General features: G+C 40.1%; 1 protein-coding gene across 5 annotated transcripts in view; it reads right to left on the reverse strand.

The window, feature by feature from the left end:
* iqsec1b (IQ motif and Sec7 domain ArfGEF 1b) overlaps window positions 1-4659 on the reverse strand; it is a 234192-nt gene extending 229533 nt beyond the window's left edge. For 2 of the 5 annotated variants that reach the window (XM_005726693.2, XM_005726692.2), the window contains exon 1: window positions 4106-4658. In XM_005726693.2, coding sequence (XP_005726750.1) covers window positions 4106-4386 — 281 coding nt within the window. In that variant the 5' untranslated portion in view covers window positions 4387-4658. Of the gene's footprint in view, window positions 1-4105 lie in introns of all 5 variants that reach the window. The other 3 variants (XM_005726695.2, XM_005726694.2, XM_005726700.2) reach the window with 2 other exon arrangements.
* Window positions 4660-21484: the final 16825 nt, after the last annotated feature.

A 21484-nucleotide genomic window follows, 5' to 3' on the forward strand; every position in this document is an offset into this window, starting at 1 on the left:
ATCCAAAAGTATCTTGAACACCTCCAAAGGTAAAATGACCCTGCCTAGAAACATTATATATTGTTCTTTATATCACTGATCCTTCTCAAAAACTTAGCAATGGACATGAAAACTGTAATGTCAAAAGAATCTTCTACACACTTCTGTTCCAGATCCCACAACACATCACACGTGACCTTGATAAGAGCTGGGTGACCTTGTGTCCTATGTAAACTTTAAACATTTAAGCGTAAACAGGGGAAAGCAGCCCTTCCACAGAGGATTAGCTCATAGGGAGTAAAGTTGAGAATAACAAGATCCCACTGTAGCAAAACACAAACAGACTCTGAAGCAGCTCTTACTTCACTGACTACCCGGAGTAACAGGGTGACTGTGTGGTGACAAACTAACATTATGCACTCCGTGTCTGTGTGTTTGTGTGTAGACGTCTGTCAGAGGGCCCACGAGGAACAGAGCTCTCCCATTGGTCCTCCAGTCAAGGCCAGGACTATATGCTGACTGTGGTCAGCACAAAAAGAACAGCTGACGTGGCCCAACTGTGGACAGAACACAGGGGACAGGACTCCCTGTCAGCTGTGTGTGTTTGTGCATAAAAGAAGTGATTTTGACCAAACTCTTATGTAATACAGTTTTACAAAATTTCGGGAGAATTCAGAGACATATCTTCCCCACTTGGAAACTAAAAAGCCATAATAGGACGGAAAATCCCAGGAGGTGAAACGAGCTGCCATCATCTGTGTCGCACCAAGAGCTATTTATAGTCCCATACAAGTGGTAAGCAAGTAAATATGATAATGATGTCATAGGTGAAAAAGGGCTTTATTGCATCACGCACTGCACACATAAACAGCCAGGTTATTGCAGCAGAAGCAGCTTTTCTGAGCAGAACTACTTTTTGTGAAGGCAGCATTTTGAGCAGTAGCTGCTGTTGGTGTCTGAACTTGTGCAGGGATCATTAAACGAGCCATTAGACTGTAGAGCTGATCATTCACCACTGGAGATGCTGTAGTTTCACATTTACATTAAAAGCACATAGGAGGATGTAGGACGTGAAGGAAACCATGACAGCACTGTAATCAGAGATTTTATCACATCGTATCTAATATCCCCTCAGGCAACGTCATCAATACTTTCACAGCAGCAAAAAGGCTCATCTCGAGGCTTCAAACCCAGCCGTCACTACCCAGCGAGTGAAGTCACGGTAACAACATTCATTTTTTATGTTGTCTATGTGCAATATAAAAGTCCAAAAAGTCAGGACAATGTATTTACGAAATGAGTCTAAATTTATACCCTTAAAAACATTTCAAAATGTTCCTAAGTCAGTCGGAACAGTTGCCGGATGGTAGAAGTTATTTCAAACTAACACCACAAATCCAAATTAACAGTGAGTAGATTTCCATAATTTGCAAGGAGCAGTCAAACCACCACTGAAAGAAAAGAGGAGAAATTATCCATAGAAACTGTGACAAAGCCCATTTTAATGCACAGGTCCGATTTTCTCTTTGTGGTCAGCAGTCCGGCAGCTTGTACATTAAAGGCAAATGTAATGTAAAAATGACAAATGTAATCGATGCAGACAGCATCTGACAAAACTGCCTTATTTTACAAAGCCAGTAGATATTTTGGCTGACAATCACAAAACATGTCAGAATATTGCAGCTTCAGCTGCTTCGCTTTCAAATTGTTCTTAAAGTTTAGTGCTTAAACTTCAAAAGATAACTTCAAGGTGTTTCATTCACTGGACAGGCTTTAAACAGAGATCATACCCTCCATACAGTATTATATTTTTAAATGCAACTGTATTTAGTCAGTTCCCAGCAGCTTTGATAATAAAATAATTGCTGTAGTCATTTATCACTTTCTGCTATTCTCTGTTTTATGTTTTCACACTTTATAGTTCAAGCAATTCACCACAAAACAAATTTTCAGATGACTCCAGAAAGAAATCCTTTAATGCAGGGCTGTATGCTGTGTATCTTATATCTCCTGGAAGTCAAACGTCTCCGTCAAAGCTTCGTTCATAACAGTGAGCGGGTTTGTGACAGAAGGGATATTGAAAAAGCTAACTCACTTGATGATAGCAAGTGTTTCAAGTAATGTGCAAGCAACTTGAAAGAATCACAAAATAAATCCAAATGGTCTTTTTCATTAAAAGTTTATGCAAAGAATGCCCATGAAGTGGTTACTGCCCAATTGAAGGCTACCAACTTTTATTTCACAAGGTCTGAATGAACATGTTTGTGTAACTGTGTTGTATTCCATGTCACTTCAGTTTGGCAATGGTAGGAAGGAAAAAGTCCCTTTCGACAGGAAGGAACCTCCTTGGCTCCATATTTTCATTGTTAATCAAACACAGCTGCTTGCCTATGAATTGTGCTTATTGGTTCCAATTGCACTTGCACTACAATCACGATTTCAGTTTGTTTGCTGGAGGAGGAAAATAGTGGCACAGTCTACAGCGTGGTTAGGGATATTGCTTTTAATTTTATTGCACAAAAGGATGAGAGTGCGATGGTGAAGTGCAAACTGCGTACAGAACAGAAACAAACGCATTATGCTGCTAACAAAACTTCAGCTCTTTGCAAGGGTCTGCACACAAAGCATGCTAAGGCTAAGCTAACCAAGAATCCAGGTTGATGATGAAGCTGAGTGAGTGCTGACCCCAGCCCAGCAGCCTGAACTTCAACAGGTAGATGAACTTCAACTGATGAGCAGTCAGTTTGCATCCTCTGTTTCCGCCTGTTCAACTGTCTATAGCACGATCTCTGTGGTGACCACTTTGAAGTCTGCGTGTGCTGCTTATTATTTTTATTTTGTACTGCTGCTTTGTGCTCATACCTAAATACTAAAGAATTGAGAACTGATAAGAGAACTGATAAGGAACCTGCGTAGGGTAACTGCTCAAACTGTGAAATCAAACAAGGATGCATATGGCCCATGAAGTACATGAACAAGTAGACTGTAACATTGCTATATTGGTGATCAATGTCTCATGTTAACTTTGCATTTCATGTATTGATTGCATAGATTCATGGAAAATTAATCGACAGTGCAACATTTCTGAAAGCGAGCAGCTTGAGCACTCTGCAGTAGTCCTGGATGGACCTGCTTTCTCAGACATTTCCTTTCCGTGTCCAATTTGAGATAAGTGTCTCAAAGTGTGTGAAATGATATATATTTTTGAGTGAGAATTAATTAATACTTTTTTTTTAATTTATATGTCCATCATATTCAAACATAATGAAAAAGTACAAATAAGTAATCTCATCAGCAGGGAGCAGTGTCCTGAATGTGTAAAGCTGCTTGTTTTTGTCAGTAACACAGTGCACAATAAATCCATGGGGAATCCTTGTTTAGATGCAATACCACAAGAGTATCACAGCCTGATTTTGTACTTCCATCTGCTAAGCAGTTAACCCAGCATGTTTAGGCAGCTTTGATTGAACATTTCTCTCCTGATAGTGGCACTCAGCTGCTCTCCAACACAACTACGTCTTTTCCAATTGTAAAAGCCCTCCACTTTGGTGAGGAGTCCAAGTCAAATTGAAGGTGTTTGCATACATTAATTCCTCATCTCACTGAGAGCTCCTGGCACAGGAAATGTATGACACACAGCATCTGACCACTCGCCTGGGGTTGAACTCTTAACTAAGCAAAGGATGCGTAAACTTGTTTCCTCACAACGCAACTACAGACGGGTCGCGCTTTTCTCTCCTGCGAAAATACAAAGTCACACCCACTGATTCAGACTTCGACCACCATGATCCGATACAGTTTGAGCTCCACACAATATCATTTTCATGGGGTTGCATATCTATTGAGCGATGCGCCTGACGGGATCCATTACGCAATACGCGTGCACAGCTCGCACAGCCTTGTGTAAGCCTGAAATAATCCCTGACAGTGTGCACGTTACACGGACAATTAAAGAGCTGATCCGTGACAAAGTGGCGAAGAACTGGGAATTTGGTTTGGTTGTTGAGATGAAACAGACACACAACATATCTCTCCAGCTGCGGAGCGAATAACAAGATGAGGAAAATAAACTTTGACAGCATCCTATTCAGCCAAACCAAGCACCACCCAATGCCAGATAACTTACTTTTCCTGCATGACATTCTCTTTGATGGCTCCCAGGGCGGAGTGGTTGCCCTGTTGGAGCCTGCAGGTGGCCAGGTGCCGTTGGTGCTGATCTTTTAGACAGACGTTTTCCTTGCAAAGATCCGTCACCTGGAGCTCCAGCTCCTCAATCCGGACCCTCTGCTTCTCCAGCAGCCCCTGCTGGGTCTCGATGATCTTATTCAGCTCCTTCAGATACTCCGCCGCCTTGCTGGGGTTCTCTGCCGGGTTCTCCATCTCGTAAAAGCCCCGTTGCCCGTCCATGAAGGCGATATCCACAGAAAGCAAAAGAGCAGCCCTCTCCTTGTCTCTCTCTTTCACTCCTCTCTCTCTCTCTCTCTCCCTCTCACACGCGCGCGCACACACGCTCGCTAGTAGTAGGACCGCGCGCAGTCAGATCCACAGAGTCTCCTTCGCTCCGACATGGCGTGTTTATTGTGCAGTAGTGGCGAAGTTGACCGCGCTCGGTGCGCTGCTGTACGCCGCTACTGCCGACGCGTCCACGAGCTCTGCACCGCAACACTCTAACCTCCAGCCTGCCGCTCCGCACACTGAAAACTCTTTAACCCCTTCACGGCCGGCGGCTAAGCGCTCCGCCTGCGCTCAGCTGTCTCGCTCACACTCACTCTCACACAGTCACACACACACACACCAAGTTTTGGTTTTGCACGTGGGTCTAATCAACAGGTAGAGCGTCGCTGCTCCTTCACACAGGTGCAAACCCACGTCACTGCATAACTGCATGTTTATTCAGGTAAAAGCGGAAGCTTCTACATCAGTCCACCTCTGTGCGATCCCAGGGGTTAGTCTGATTGCAGTCTACCCTCAGGATATGCTGTTCGCTTCAATAAAACAGTGAATTCAATTAAAATTAATGGTGTGGTATCATCATCTTGTTTTGTTTTTACCAAAAAATTACAAAATAACTTCCTGGCTAACTTATCAGCGTTGCCAGCAGGATCCACCATAGATTGTACGGCTGATTGTCCATCCATCCATTATAGTAAAATTATATATTTTTTAAGTCACAAAGACCTCTTAGACAATATGCTAGTTTTATTACACAGTAAGGTATATTATTTGCCAGATAGTTACAAGACCCCGAGAAGAGGGGAATTGGCAAGCTTGACGCTGGTTGTGTGATCAAGATGCTACCAATATGAGCTCATTCAGTACTTAATGATGCAGAGTACACTCAGAAGTAAATGTTCTCAGACGTAATATGTGCAAGATAATTGTAAAGGGGGTGTTTACTCATGATAAAAGTACTCTTAAATGGCATTAATCTTGTAACATTCACTAACTTTAAAAGCAATATTGCTCCAGAAGCCAAACATTAAACTGATATCTGCAATGGAGTTGCCAGCATTAACCTGTGTTAAAACACAGGTCTTTGTATTATGAGCTACACATTTTAGTGCACAGCTGCTTTGCTTTTTAATGCTACATTAGACTTTATTAAAGGTGGGCTATAATATAGACATTATGCTGTCTTCAGCATTAGAATATTCCTTCTAAGAGGAATCTTCCGGCACGAGTACAGGTGTTAGAGGGAAGAGAGCTCATTAGAAGAAAACCAGAATCTATTAAGAAAAGAGATCTTTTCAAAATGCTGAATTATCGTCTCTGGAGAAAGGGCACGAAAGGGGAACGCTGTTGGTACTGTAACTGCAGTGTCTCAAATAGCAATGAAATTACCATTGTTATATATAAAGCCCTCATCCCCCCCTGAAGCTCTGCAGCCAATCACATGCACATGCAGCTGCTGCTGGTGCATTTTTTCCTAACCTTCTTCAATACCCCACACTCCTGACCTTTGGTTGGTAAATTGCTATTCTGGATGCCATGCACCACTTGGTTGGGCCTCCTCATCCAAGCATTACCATATATGAACGTGGAAGAACAGTCATGTCAAGAGCAGCCAAGCCAACTGCTGCTCACTGTAGCAGGTCACACTGCTACAGTGGATGGATAACTTGTGTAACAGTGTGACTTCTCAGCTTGTCAGTATTTTTTTTTTTGCCCGTCCCGTTTGGATCTTTAACCATCAGAATTGTTGTCTGAAGGCCAAGAAAGATGCCAAGTGGATCTACTTTACCAAGTGGATCACCATGGCCTTGCCATATTGGTCCATTTGATTAACCTTTATTATAATTATGTATTTATTTTATTTTTCATTTTTTAAAGATGGGACAGACATGACTGGGAAATAGGACAGAGAGAAAGAAAAATAGAGGGGAGAGGAGATGGTGAGAAAGGGGGGAAGAAAAAAAAATAAAAACAAACAAAACACCTGGATCACCTGTATGGAGAAAAAAAACAGAAGAGAAAACAAACAACAAAGAGCAACATAATAAAAACGACACCATCACAATAAACTAGCTAACAATAGATAACAGTAGATACTTTTTTAATTTCACCTGGTTGAGAATGAAAAATGAAAACCAGCAGAAGAAAACGAGAGTAATAGAATAAACAACATCACGATGATATATGGGAATATAACTGTAAATACTAAATATTAAACATTATTGTGCAGCACGTAAGATCGACAGCGCACAGTGTGCTTTGAGGTAGGAGCCAAAAAGGGTGTAGTTTGTGGGTGTGAGCACCCGTGTGTACACCTGTGAGCATGGACACGCTTGTTTTTAAAAGGTTCCTTCATGTAATGATCTGCTAGAGGGTGTGGGGGGGCCACAGCCCCGTCCTCCAGGGCATGAAGCAGGTATGGAGAAGATCAAAACTCCAGACATCCAGAGGCCCTCAGAAGACAAGAGACCAAGGAAGACCAACAGAGGGGCAGCCGCGCCACTGTCCCGGAAAGAGCTGAGGAGAGTCCCAGATGAGGGCTCACTCAGCAGCCGCAGAGCAGAAGCCAGGGGGGGTTGCAGTGACGCGCCCGTGAGCTCCGCTGGCAGCCAGCTTATCAGTATTGCACTTTATGGCCTAAGGGATGTATTGAAAATGCAATCAGAAGGTCAAGCAGTAATAGCAAAAAAGGTCAGCTGAGTGCAGTTGTAAAGAGTAACGAAATCTGAAAAATTAAAAAAATTTTGTTTTTAATTGTAAAAGTTGTTTTTTTTCAGTTTTACTTGTTGCACTGTATGTGAGAAATGACCAAAAGAGTACATTTATATTTTTACATCACCTGGAGTTAAAGTGGTTATTCTGCCTTTACTTTATTTGCTCATATTAGACATGACTATAGTTTCAGATGGTGTATGTGAAGTAATCTCTGAGCCAAAAACTCGAGCTTCAACCTTCTCAAAACATTTTTTTAATACACTAGAGACAGGATGTCCCTAATATGGTCGTCTAAGGCACGGTGCTTTGGTTGTGAGTGCAGATGCTCCACCCAACTGCTGTTCAAACCTCCACTCTGCATGGGCACTCAATCAAAAGACAGTTGGAGGGGAACTAGGAAATGTTTCAGACACCGAGCCCCAGTGTAAGATAATTATTATTTTTAACAGTGAATCAAATAAAGTACCTTCCTACAATAAAAAAATAATGCTTGCTAATCAAACAAATAAATTAAACCAGTACTCATTTTAAAATTAATCCTGTCATATAAATGTCAAATAAATGCAATAATTAATGGTTTATGATCCAGGGTAAGCGAAACCCCCCTCTCCTCAATAGGAGAACAGTATTGCCTCCGATGTGTGCAGGCTGCTGCAGTGTGCACATCTTTTAGATTAACTACACCTTACATCACGGTGCATCACAGCCTATGAGTTAATAAAGCCATTTATCTTGTGTTTTGCTATATTGCAGCAACATAAGCAGATGCAACCTTCATCTCAAATTGGTGCTGAAACCACACCGTAGCGCATAACATAGATCTTAAACTGCAACCTTAATTGTCTTGTTTCTGCACTTTTGGGATATAATATAGAAGAAAACAAAACAAACAAACATGTGAAGCTTGTCATTACCTCTGATACTCACATGCTGGAACTGCTGAGTGGTTGTTTCACACACTGATTGCCCTCTAGTGGTTTGCTGGGGTCAGGACACATACATTCACCAGTGACAGGGTAAGGGACTTTTGACAACCTTTGCTCGTTCTGTGCATAGCCAGTAATGCACAAAAATCACACTAAGTCAAAACATACAAACAAATTAAAATTCTTGGATTTGCAGGACTCACAAACACAGTACAGCAAGCCAAATCCTCTCTGCCATCACCTGCCAGCCACTTTGATGCATTGCACCACAGCTCTGATGAGAAAGCGTGGAATGATAATGTGCATAATTCACCAAAAAAGATCCTGTGATCATTCGCTTGTAGAAATCTTCAAAGCATGGAGGAGAGTGGAGACAGAGTGCATTGTAGAAAAAGAGAGATTTTTTTCCCTCCTCTTTTTCACAAGTTATATTTAGACACCCGTGGTATTCTTTGCTGTCTGATGATGAAATAAGTTCAGTCTTGTATCGGAGCTCCATGGTCACAGTGCATGCTCACGAAGAGAATATTTTCTTGATCTCTGGCTCAGGGTGAATCTTTAGCTTCATTTCATAGAAGGCCATCGTGCCAAAGGTTGCTACAGTAACAGTGACAGGAGTGGCTGTAACGCCAGAACCCATGTGACCCCTGAAAGAAATACAGACTGAAGTGGCTGAAGCGTGAGCCTCATATTCTCCTCCTCAGACGTCGATAAGGACGAACCTGTGTTGGGTGGCAAATTGGAAAACACACATGGGAGTGTGTGTTATTCTTGTCAAGCTCACAGCTTGCGATTTAATTCAGCTGTGGAGAGATGCTATCCTTCTTTCTGCTTTAAGACGGAGAGATGGCCTTTTTACAAAAACCTCAGTGGACCGTTTCCTTCCTTCACTGCAGAGAGGAGATGGTTTCGTGTCAGTGATGGATGATGAAGATATGATTTTATAGCCTCTTATTAATTCTTATGACTTCAAGCAGGTAGTTAGGGTATTGTATCCACTCCATCAGCTGCTTCATCTAGTTTTGATGAAAAACAAACTGACCCCTCGGGAAAATTTGTGAAGGATTGAGGTTTCAAGGTTAATGACTATTTTGTCAGTGAATATTCTAAATCTGATTGTTGAGAAAACAATAAATAAAGATTAGGTATTTGTTGAAAATTAACAATTGATTGTGGGAAAAAAAGTCTCTCTCCCAAATTCTGAATACAAAGCTGTGGATTTACCAGAAAAAATTTAATTGTAGGGTGAGATGTAAGTCCGGCTGTATCCCAGAAAACATTTCAACACTGACTAACTGCAGGCAGTCTTTTCTCAAAGACTGGTCATGGTTGTAGTTGTACCAACATCAAGATATGAATTTGCTGTTGACCTGCGTGGTGTAGCTCATTCGCTGATGTTCTTCCACTTTCCGGCAAAAAAAGAGTTCATATTCAAGAACTATCTAATAACATGGATTAGCTAAATCACCTAGCTTAAAATTACATTTAAAAATTGCTGAGGCATTGAGCATGGTGAAATACATTTATGGCCCCTGGCCTTTTAGCCTGCATTGCCCAATTCCAATCTGGCCCCTTCACCCTCTCACTTTGTGAAGAGTCTAACTCCATGTGGAGTCCTTTGAAGCCACCGAATGGATCTTTAATGTAAGGATAGGATAGAAATATGGAGATGAGCATTGGGACACCCTCACTCTTCTTTATAATAAACTAGTGCATGTAATCATCGTCTTCACAGATGTATCTGTCCTTGTATCTGACCAAGATTGTAATAGATGATTTTTTTAAAATGAATCGTTTATCATTTAAAAGGCACCTAACTCAGTGGATGAACCAAATTTAAATTCATCACAAAAACACCCAGTTTGTTCTCATTTCTTTAGCAGAATGTGAAAAAATTCCAAAGATAAAAAGTTTGAAAGACATGAAATGGTATGTCAACAAAGTCACTGCCAAAGAACTATTAGCAGAAAACTTAGCATGTCTCAGCATGGTGTGCAGTTTATCTTTAACCTCCTTGGACCTGGCATCCACATGTGTGGACATCACATTTTGGGTTGTCTAGACCACAATACTAAATTTTACTCTACAAGGATCTGGTATCCATTTCTTAGAAACTACAGCGGGTAAAAAGATCATTCTTTGTTTTTACGTTCATCAGGTCCCAATCAGCCCAAATAGCAAAGAGAAATTAAAAATGCATGCTGTGGAAGAGTTCGGGTCTTAGGTGCCACAGCCTGGAGGTTCAGCTGGTCGCTGATCAGCTGTTTCTCTCTATCTCTCTGGTTCGCTCTCTCTCTCTCTCACCTGGGTGGAACTCATTATGGGTTCACGGCCTCGGAGGAGGAAACACCTGTGCCTCATCAGATCTACAGCTTTGTCCACACTGGCTGCTCCTTTGCTGAATGTGTAAAGAATTGAGAAAAAGTGAACTAATAAATGCTTGATGCAAATTATAAATACTGTTTACACATTAGTGCCATTTGCTCATCCTTAGTGAACAAAAAAGAAAGTAACTGACTAATCCACCATCTTAGTCAGTTCAGTTGCATTGATTAAAAAAAACCCAAAAACAAATAAGAAGCACAGTTGTAATAAATGCTCCCAGCATCACCACCACCATTACACATCGGCTGTATAAGCATATTTAAACAGCCATAACATCAATCCATCACATGTTTACAACGAGCAGCAATGATATTTCAGCCATCATCAGTAATGCTTTGGTTTATGGCAGTCCACAAAGTGTTTCAGTAATGAAAAGAAAATTAACAGCAATTCAGATAAATGAACAACAGAGCCCCCCCAAAAAAAAAGCCTAATTGGAAATAAACAAAATGAGCACCTGAAGCAATTTATTACAATATTAAGTGTAGTTGGTGGGTTAACTGTAAAATTTTCTATGCACTCAAGTGAAATTATCCAACAGCTCTGTAATAGCTTTCATTTCTGCCTACCTTGTAATAATCCCTCCATTCTAGGAGGCACTCATGAGCCCTTTTCTAGTTTTAACTGATCTGGAGATTTCGAGATCAGTTTAAAGGTGAATGCAAATGTAGACCAAAAATACTGAGTTAAAAAAGTGACCTTTATTTAAAGAACTAATAAAGGTGACCAAATCCAAACAGAAAAAACCAACAGAGTAGCACAGATGGACAGGAGCATTTATGCAATGAGGACTAAAGCAGGATTCAGGTCTATAGCTGTGCAGAGTGAACAATTTTGGGTATGAAACCTACAAACATATGCTTGTGTGCAATTTGCCTGATTGAGATGATGGTATATTTCGGTTGAATGCTGATTGGTTAAGAAGCAGGCCTGAACAGGAAAAGTGGTGACAGTGAAGTTTAGCATAAAGGGGAAAAGAAAAAAAAAAAGAAAAAAAAAGAATCAATAATAGCATAACAAGAAATGAAACTCACAACTCACAAAACATGAACACAAGTGCAATGCTGAAACCCGAAGCTACGTAGGGTTCAGCATTGCACTCTGGTTACCATTTTTTTGTTCTCTTAATTATGTCTTTGATTATAGCAAACATTACAGCCCTTTAAACATCACTGTAGATTCTCTGAGTGGGTTGTGTTAATCACAGAAAATGCACAGTGTCCCAACACACACAGTCATACAGTGTTCACCAAACCAATGAACAACTGGTGAGAGTTTTGTGCTAATTTGGTCAATTTTTAGCTGGATATTTTTCTCTTTAGCCACACAGACACATATGATCATTCCAAGATAGCAGCCATGCAGCTCTATTCTTTGTATGTCTGCACGTGAAGTTTAGGAATGAATGTTTCTATGTATGACATTTAAACCTGAGTGAGTAGCACCTGAAAGAACAACAAGTCCTCTTAGTTTGGAATCTGCAGATTACCTCTGAACTCTGAAACTGTTGGAGTCTGTCCACTGGAGTTTACATGTAGCCCCTAAAAGGGCAATAGCAGCACTCTATGGATGTGGATTACATCTGTTTCTCTTCAATTCTGGTTCTCATGGCCTTGTAGCAAACTACAAGGATGAATCATTTTTAGGGAGAGAGTGCTCTTCCTGGTCTGCTGATGTGACTGTTCAGGTTAAATTTATATACTTCTGTTTCCAACAAAACACACTGAAGCCATCATTGTGTATTTATGTATATTTAAATGTACTCAGGGATAATGGAGAGAGTGATTTCACCCTACATTCAGACAGCAACATCATCACATTACATCAGTTAATCAGCCCATTTTATCCACTGAAGACTTAAAAAAAAGTACAAATTAACAACATTTTGTATCTTCAGAAATTCAAACTGTTTAACAATGTTAATATTTTTTTTCTACCAGAGGTTGTTCAGCCAACATCTACCGTTTCAAAGGGCTTGTTTATGTGAGTTAAGGAGGTGAACTAACCATATATGTCAAATCCTTACTGGTTTTGTAACCTTACTGGTTTTGTAACCTTACTGGTTTTGTAACTCTGCTATTAAAGGAAAACCTTAAAGCCAATAAATTCAGTATGTCACAGGATTCTTATATTCATGTGGTGGCTGTGGTTACAGACCTCGTTTTCCTCCAAGGATGCTCTTAAATCTATTTCAGATATTTCACATAAATTGAATTAATCTGAATTTATCCTTATGGTTGCATTTACATTGGGACTCACTTTAAGGGACCTCAGATTGTTTTAAAGACCTGTGCAACTTCTTAAACCTTGTGCAAAGTATAAATGCTCCTACAAGGCCAAATACACCAAAATCTGCCTGCTACTGTTCATAAATTTATATGAGCTGGGATATTTTGCAACAATATTACTGTTCATTGTGTAACTGCATGTGTACAGAACACAAAAATCCCTAAGGTAAAAATGCTGTTATGTTTAAAAAAAACAAAACATTTTAGCTTCAATGAGCAGGCTTTCCTGCCTGATGTGTAATACAGTGATCTTAACAGAGTTAGTCTGATTCCACATGTTAATCTGCCCTTAGATTATTTTCATTTCTAATGAACAAACTTCTGTTAGGACATTTAAGATTAATTGTTCAACAGCCTTAATTCATAAGCTATTAAATTCATTGGTACAACCGATGTTTAGATGCAGAAAAAAATCAGTTTAGTTTTAATTCATTGACTTGTTCAATTCTTTAAATCCAAATAAATGTAAAATACATGACTGAAACTTGAAGTGCAGGGTACAGAGCTGGAGACATAAACTGCACCTACTACATGGATGCAGCTATAAAGACATTCCCTGTTACAGTGGGGCAAAAAAGTATTTAGTCAGCCACCGATTGTGCAAGTTCCCCCACCTAAAATGATGACAGAGGTCAGTAATTTGCACCAGAGGTACACTTCAACTGTGAGAGACAGAATGTGAAAAAAAAATCCATGAATCCACATGGTAGGATTTGTAAAGAATTTATTCGTAAATCAGGGTGGAAAATAAGTATTTGGTCACCTCAAACAAGGAAAATCTCTGGCTCTCACAGACCTGTAACGTCTTCTGTAAGAAGCTTTTCTGTCCCCCACTCGTTACCTGTATGACTAGGCTGACTAAATACTTTTTTGCCCCACTGTATATAGTGAAGCCCTGTTATAACAATTTAGCTGAGTGTTTTCACTGCTGCAACTAATGATTTGTGATGGACAGTTAGTCAAAATAAATTTCCTATTTTATTTATTATAACACAAAACGAGCATTTTTCCTTCATGGGTCATATGGTCAGGGTTTGGCAGAGTTTGGACTCTCAGACTTGTTTGCACTCAGGTGTAGGAGGTGCAGCTTTTAACAAAACTGCTGACAGATGATGAGAGTCTGTCTTTTTGTCAGAATTGTGACATTTTGTTGATGCACCTAGGCGTTTTGTGTTACTGTTTGTTGATGACCCTGTGTTAGGTGTCTCACATGGGATTTGTTAATACGCACAAAAAATCCCAGTATGTAGAAACAGACACGGGCAGCTGTTAATATGCAGCACGCTCTCTCCCTCTCCCTTGTTATTCAGGTTGAACGATAAGTAGACTGAAGGTTGAGAAAAGCTTACTTTCAAGCTCCCCTGCTGTTTGGGGTGTTTTATTTAGAATGATTGGGCCTTGCAACATCTGAGTTTTGTCCTTGCGCAATATCTGAATGTAACCCTTTGATTACATGAGAGGCACGGCATTTCAGTCTTCTATTTTTTTTTTCTTGGAACAGGAATTTAAAAAGCTTCTTTCCCACAGCTGAAGCAAGAATAAATGAGAATTTCTTCATCTGCTGCCAAGAAGATGCTGCATTTCTTTTCAGCTGGACACACATGCATTGCATGTCCCAACACGTATCCATGTAAATGTTGTAATAGTTGAAAAGGATCCACAGTAGTGCAGCAAACCAGACTGGGATATTGATTTTTCTACAACTATCGGATGTCTTTAGATATATGATGGTGTGGACAATACAATGCCCACTGAAAATGCATGCATTCTGTGCCTCTTTGTCTGGCAAACAAAGCTATCCTCAGCTGAATGCAGGGAATTTCGACAGCCTGTCTGGATGCTCAATACTCAGATCCATCAGTGGCCACCAACCAGTGAGTTTTATTTTTCTGTTTCCAGAACCATATCAGCACTTTTCATCGTCTGTCTCTGATAGGATGAGCAGCGAGTTGGAGCCAGCAATGTGACCACAGATATGCTATCTGGCACCTGACATCTGTGGTGGTTTGTCAAAATGATCGACAGGAAAGCTTTAGACTATGCACCAAAACATAATATGTATCATCGCTTTTTCTATTCAATTTGGTCCCCAAAGCAAAAATACAAAAGCTGATGTGTAGAGAGAGCTCAGGTGAAACTAGAATGTCTGGGATGCAGTGCAGCAGTAAGAAAACTTCTCTGCCATCTATGTTGACAGCATACAGAACACAACGTTATGTTGATATTGTGGTTAGATGGTATATTTTAAATTTCATAAATATTGGTCTTTATTCAGGCCTTTATTATTTTGTGCTAGTTTCACTTACAAACGTCATAAACTCTTGACTGATGGTTAAAAAACGACTTTATTGCCAGTACCGTAGAGGAGAATTTGTGAATTTTTGGTCCATGTAAGGTTTCTAATCGTAACATGTTTTATTCGTATGAAATCATCTCATTTTAAAGTCTATGAAGCGGTAACATGTGACTGGAGCCATTGGAGGAAATACTGGTGTGCATGGGTCGATGGTTGCACAACGTGAAAGCAAACCTGGAATCTAAAAAGTGAGGAATTGTAACGTCAGAGTGGGAGCCGCTGTTTAAAAACTAGATTACATAAAACATTTAGCCAATTTACTCTATACTATACTATATCTTACCTTCAGTCACAGTTACATTATGCCTTTAATCCAAAATGGATTCAATACATTTTGGATTAATTCATTCATTTTCACTTCAGAATTCTGCACACAATATCCCAAAATGACAAAAAAAAAGTTGAAAATGTTTTAAAATGAAAAAAATATACATATAATGTGCTACAATGTCGAGCATGTGGGAGTCAGAATCAAATATTACCAGAACATTAATACACTGATAATTTTTATGATGCATTTACTGAATGGAGTTAGTAGATGGGTTCAGTCTATTGCTCCAGGGGTGTCTGGTATTCCTGCAATGCCATGGAATACCCCATAGCATCCATCCATCCATTCGCTTCCGCTTATCCTTTTCAGGGTCACGGGGGGCGCTGGAGCCTATCCCAGCTGTCATAGGGCGAAAGGCGGGGTACACCCTGGACAGGTCGCCAGTCTGTCGCAGGGCCATACCCCATAGCATGTTACTCTGACATTAGTCATCATAAGGGAATTTTTTTAAACTGTCTTTGCAGCTGGAAACAGCTGAAAAGTTATTCATCACTCTCTTCATATTTACTTGGTCTCTGAAGAGTAGCTGTCTTTTGAAGCCGCAGGTTGTAATAACTTAGAGCAGGTTATTACATATGTTAATGACATATGTGGAATTCTGTGGCACCAGAAATTTAAGTTGTTCTGTCATTATTGGCTACATCACAAAAAATAAAAAAAACTTCCTGCTTCTGGTAGATTAAATATTTTAATTAGAATAAATATTTAATGGGAGTACATGGGTATAAATACATGGATTTAATAGTCTTTGAACAAAAATTCAGGTATGGAAATATTGAAAAATCACTATTTCTGGACCATGTTTGTATCTGACTTCTTGCATGATGAAGCTTTAACCTGAATGTGGATGGCATGGTGAACTGTTTTCACACACAGTGATTACTGCAGTGAAATAATTTAATTCATGTCATTTCAGATCTAATGTTGTGGTATACAGGATCAAAATTATATATAAAATGTGCCAATTTCCACAATCTTCTGAACCCAACTATATAATTTTACTTTGACATACAAATGAACGTATATCTAAACAAGTCTAGAACAAAATCAAAGAAATCAAGAAGGGTTTGACATAGGACTGAAAGCCAGAAATGTATTAGAATGGGTTGCTGGTTTAGCTCAGTGCATTGAAAGGGCGACCGCATACCACACGGCTGAGAGCGGCCGGCGCACGTTTGAGTCCGACCTGCAGCTCTTCTCTCGCTCTGCCCCTGCTTTCCTGTCCTTTAGACACTGTATCTGTCAAATAAAAGCTGAAAAAGGTCAAAACAAAAAATATTAGAAATCTGTACCACGGAGGTAAAATACTGACAGGTAGTTTGAATTCACACTGGCCTTACTGACATTTGTTTTAAAGCAGATTTGATCAAATTGCTTCCTTTTTCCTGTTTCAGGGAACTGCTATGTAACCACAAAAGTCTTGTGTGCCTGACACCAGCTATCATTTTCACAAATATTTTGTCACTAACTTTGCCCAAAAGCCGACACGAGCACTTTTTTTCTTTAAATACTGCTAGTAGGAAAATAAATGGCAACATTTGATCTTTACACTGATTAATCAACTAATCATTTCACTTTCACAGTTCCTGGGGAAATAATGAAGCTGACATATATTATAGCAGTCAGCAGGGGTCCAATAAACAGATTTTAACCCAGGGGTTAAAAAGGTCATGGTATTTATCTGGTTGTGGGTGTCAACCATGTTGGTTTTTCATGTTGTGTAAGGAAGCAATTTTATATTTTATCTTCAGATGTATACAAAATCAAAAGTAAATGCATGCAGATTACTGGCATTCTTTTTTCTTTTAATAAAATACCGACAGATGCTATTACCTGAGCTAGAATATGTGTTTATACCAATACTGATGCTTTTGCTGGGAATAAAATTGACACTTTAAAAAATTTCTTTACTGTCAGCAGAGTTAAATACATGTTTTGCTGCTTGCAGACCCACATAATGAGAGAGGAGAAATAAATGTAACACTTAAAAGCGATTCAAACACATTTCAGCAAAATGGCACTTTGCAGTTTTGTAAACACTAGCAGTGATTAAAAATGAATCAAAACAAGGGTCTCTTATCAAAATAGCACTGAGCAGACAAAGCTTTAAGGAGGAAACTGCCAGATGTCATATTCCTCCCTAACAAATAGAAAAAAGGAAGACTATGTGTCAAACACTTTGTCTTGTTATTCCAAAGATAACCACAGCCCACTCAAAATAGTAATAGGTCCATCAGTATCTGAATGTTGGCTTCTTTCACTCTCATCAGGGATTGATATTGGCGTGATGCTTAGTCACCTGCTCAGGTATCTGATTTAAGTAAAGGTACTGATTGAGCATTGTTCATTTGGTTTTTATGCATTCTTATTATTAGAACTATCAAAGCTTGGAAAAGCGGCACAGACCCAAAACCACTGCTGCCTGGCTCTATCCTCATTGTCAGTACTAGTGTGCTAGCTATCTCTCACAGAGGAGGAAGCATGTACTCTTCTTGATGTGTGCAATAAATCAGTCCCTGAGCTGACAGTCAGCACAGGGCTGATCAGAATAAGAGCGGTGGTTGCAGTAGGTAACCCAGTAGAACTGAAAATGCCAACGATGTATCCATTTCTGCATTTACTTTATACATCACACCCTTAAATCATTTTTCTGCTGGCTTCTGGTGATAATATCATCCTATTATATTTCATTGTATATTTCACAAAGTGCTTTAGCTTTCCATCAGGTTCTGAATAAGGTATTTTCTTTGCTGTTACAGACAGGTTACTGTTAAGTCTGGAAGCAGAAAATGACACTTTACTCTTGTTAAAGTAGTTTTAATGCGTTCTTGGCCAAAATTAAACACATTCTTTAATGTGGTTTCCTGTCTTTAAGAGCACATTCAGGAGCACCTCTAAAGTAAGAATATTAAATCACAACTATAGGACAAGCTGTAGTAAATAGTACAAATTCAGTGCATTAATTTAACATCAGTTTGTGTCGTTTTTGAATTTTTACCCTTTTTAAAAGTTTTAACAGGATGTACAAAAACCAGGTACATCTTCTGCCAGGGGAATTAAAAGGGTAAGTAGCAGCCAGGTGCTGCAAATCAAACGCACTCAATTAGTTTATTTTCAGCAGGTGTGACCACCTCCATAACAGCAGAAGTTTTGTCGATTTGTCAGAGCATTATGATATGCTGTGTGTAAACACAATATCACAATATCCTTAAGTGTGGATGCAAGAGTAATTTCAACCAAAGGTCAGACCTACATCTCAAACTCCACAGGCCTCACCAAGCATGTTAAATGTTAAAATCCATGACAGTACGATCAGAAAAAGACTGAGTATGACTTATTCGTAGAAAAATAGAGAGAGAGGTTCACTCTGAAAAGAGCATGAACATGATATCATGGCTCGGGTTTGCAAAGTTGCAGCTGAACAAATGAGAAGAAACAATGTTCTGAAACAATGGTAAATGGCCTGTATTTGTATAGTGCTTTTCTAGTCCCTAAGGACCCCAAAGCACTTTACACAACCAGTCATCCACCCATTCACACACACATTCACACACTGGTGATGGCAGCTACATTGTAGCCACAGCCACCCTGGGGCGCACTGACAGAGGCGAGGCTGCCAGACACTGGCGCCACCGGGCCCTCTGACCACCACCAGTACGCAACGGGTGAAGTGTCTTGCCCAAGGACACAACGACCGAGACTGTCCAAGCCGGGGCTCGAACCGGCAACCTTCCGATTACAAGGCGAACTCCCAACTCTTGAGCCACGATCGCCCCAAACAATGCTTCTTGGACAGAAGAGAGCAAAGTATTCTCTACTTTGCTTTTCTCTACTTTGCTCTCTTCTGCACAACGCCATGTTTGGCACAGCACCATCTTATGTAGCCGTATGTTTGAGTCAACTAACGTTTCTTTGTTTTCTTTCAGGAGTCGGGTGGCATCATCACCGGCGGGGAATGAGGCAAGACCATCATCAATGTAAAAGTTCTTTAGAACGAATTGTTTTGCCTCTGTGCTATGTTCTTCCTTTCCTTGCAGAGCTGCCCTTCTCAAGCCGTATATGGCAACAGCGGGAGAGGGGCTATTGGGGAATAAATGTACATTCATCCTATACTCTGCAATTTTTTTGGTGGGGTCATTGTCCTTGAACCAGGGGAAACGTAGGAAGTCCTGGTGATCCTGGGAGACCATGAAAAAATAGAACAACTGTTCTACATCGGAGCCAGAGTTTCCTTACGGAAGTGAGTGAGGACACCTAAAAGTGTATTATTTAAGTTAGGGCAACATAGCAGGATGTCATTAAGGGAGACACCATCATTCTTAAGGCTGGAGTTGAGCACTGCCCATACTTGACCTGGTTAACTTGGATGATACGCTCCAAAGATACAAATACCAGCACTCTTGTTCACCAGTGGGTAGTGGCACTGGTTCAGCATGACCTGCCTCAAAGAGCTTCTTCATAAAGGCAATCATATGTTCTTTCATGTCTGACCTCTTTTACAGCAAGTGTGTAACATCAAAGGATGGTTGACTGCTTGGGCTCAATTGTTGGTGAGTTTGCGCCTTGGTTGCCTGAAGGGTAGTGGTGCCACCCAACTATGTGAGTCATTCGTGAAAGCCTCCTTGTTCATTATTTCCAGAAAGACTTTGTCTTCCACAAACACAGCAGGCTTGTTGTCATGTGGTGTTTACTGGAAGACCCCTTTACCAAGGCTGTCTTTCCAATCAAACAGGTTTTCCAATGTGTTAGCACCTGGAAACTGAAGCTGATGCACTGGAGTGTCAAACTATTCTTTGATGTGGACACTGTTAGTGCAAGGGTCAAACAAAGATGTACGTCCACAGCCTCTTAATCATCTGCATGCGGCGCTCGATCCAGTCCTGCAGTTCTTCCTGCTGTCGGTGTCGCCACCTGCTCCCTCCACGTGGCCACCATCTCATAGTTAATTCATGATTTAACAAGATGAAGAAATATTGTTTCACATAGGGCAAGGTAGGTATGGAAAGTTTTGTTTTATCACTTAATAAATCAAATCATCATTTAAAAATCTAATCTAATCCTTACTAGGGTTTTCTTTTCTGACTACATGGTTCTTTCAATCTAAAGTTCAATTTGTCTTGAACATTTCCTATTGCTCAGTTTTTTCAGTGGGAAAATAACAAAATTACTTCTTTGGAGCCCCCTAATGCTTTGCACTCTGTACTTGTTTACTCTCCAATAAACATTATTCGTTGGATGACTTCTCTGTAATGGGACTTATTCAGGTGGATCGACTAAAGCCTGTAATTCACTGCATTCAAAGTATAATGCCTGTGGCTGTGTTAAGAGATGCAGGTGTTTAATAAATCCACAACAAAAGCCACATACAGTGTATACACTCCTGCTGAGTTGCTGTCTTCATGCTGCCACCACAAGCTGAAAATACAATAGAGGGCAATTAGGAGATTATAAAGCTAATAGTCACATGGGAAGTCGCAGTTAAAGCCAGACAGGAAATGATGGTTATCACAAAATATATAATGTAAATTTTCTTGAGAGTTTTCCAAACAACATAGCTGTATTTCTGTTAAACATAAGGAGGCAGGTGAGTTGTCATGGACAGTTTTTTTTGCCTGTCCCATTTGGTTCTTTAGCCGTCAGAATTGTTGTCTGTGGACCAACAAGGATACCCAATGGATTTACTTTGCCAAATGGATCATCACGGCCTTGCCGTATTGGTCCATTTGATCGGCCTTTGTTGTTATTATTTATTTTATTTTATTTTCAGTTGTTACAGACGGGACAGACATGACTGAGGGATAGGAAAGGGAGAAAGAAAGATGAAGGAAAAGAAAAAACAGAAGGGGAGAGGGACAGTGAGAAAGGAAACTTAAAAAGAGAAAGAGAGAGAGAAAAAACCTCCTGGATCACCTGTTGAGAGAAAAAGAAGAGAAAACAAGCAAAAGAAACAGAGCAACATACTAAACACAACACCATCATGTTAATCTAGCTACAGTAAGTGTAAACAGCAGTAAATACTAAATAATGAGTCTTGTTGTGTAGCACGCAGGAC

This window comes from Pundamilia nyererei, unplaced genomic scaffold (genome assembly GCF_000239375.1).
Source record: "Pundamilia nyererei isolate P.nyererei 1_Seehausen unplaced genomic scaffold, PunNye1.0 scaffold00021, whole genome shotgun sequence".
NCBI lineage: Eukaryota > Metazoa > Chordata > Actinopteri > Cichliformes > Cichlidae > Pundamilia > Pundamilia nyererei.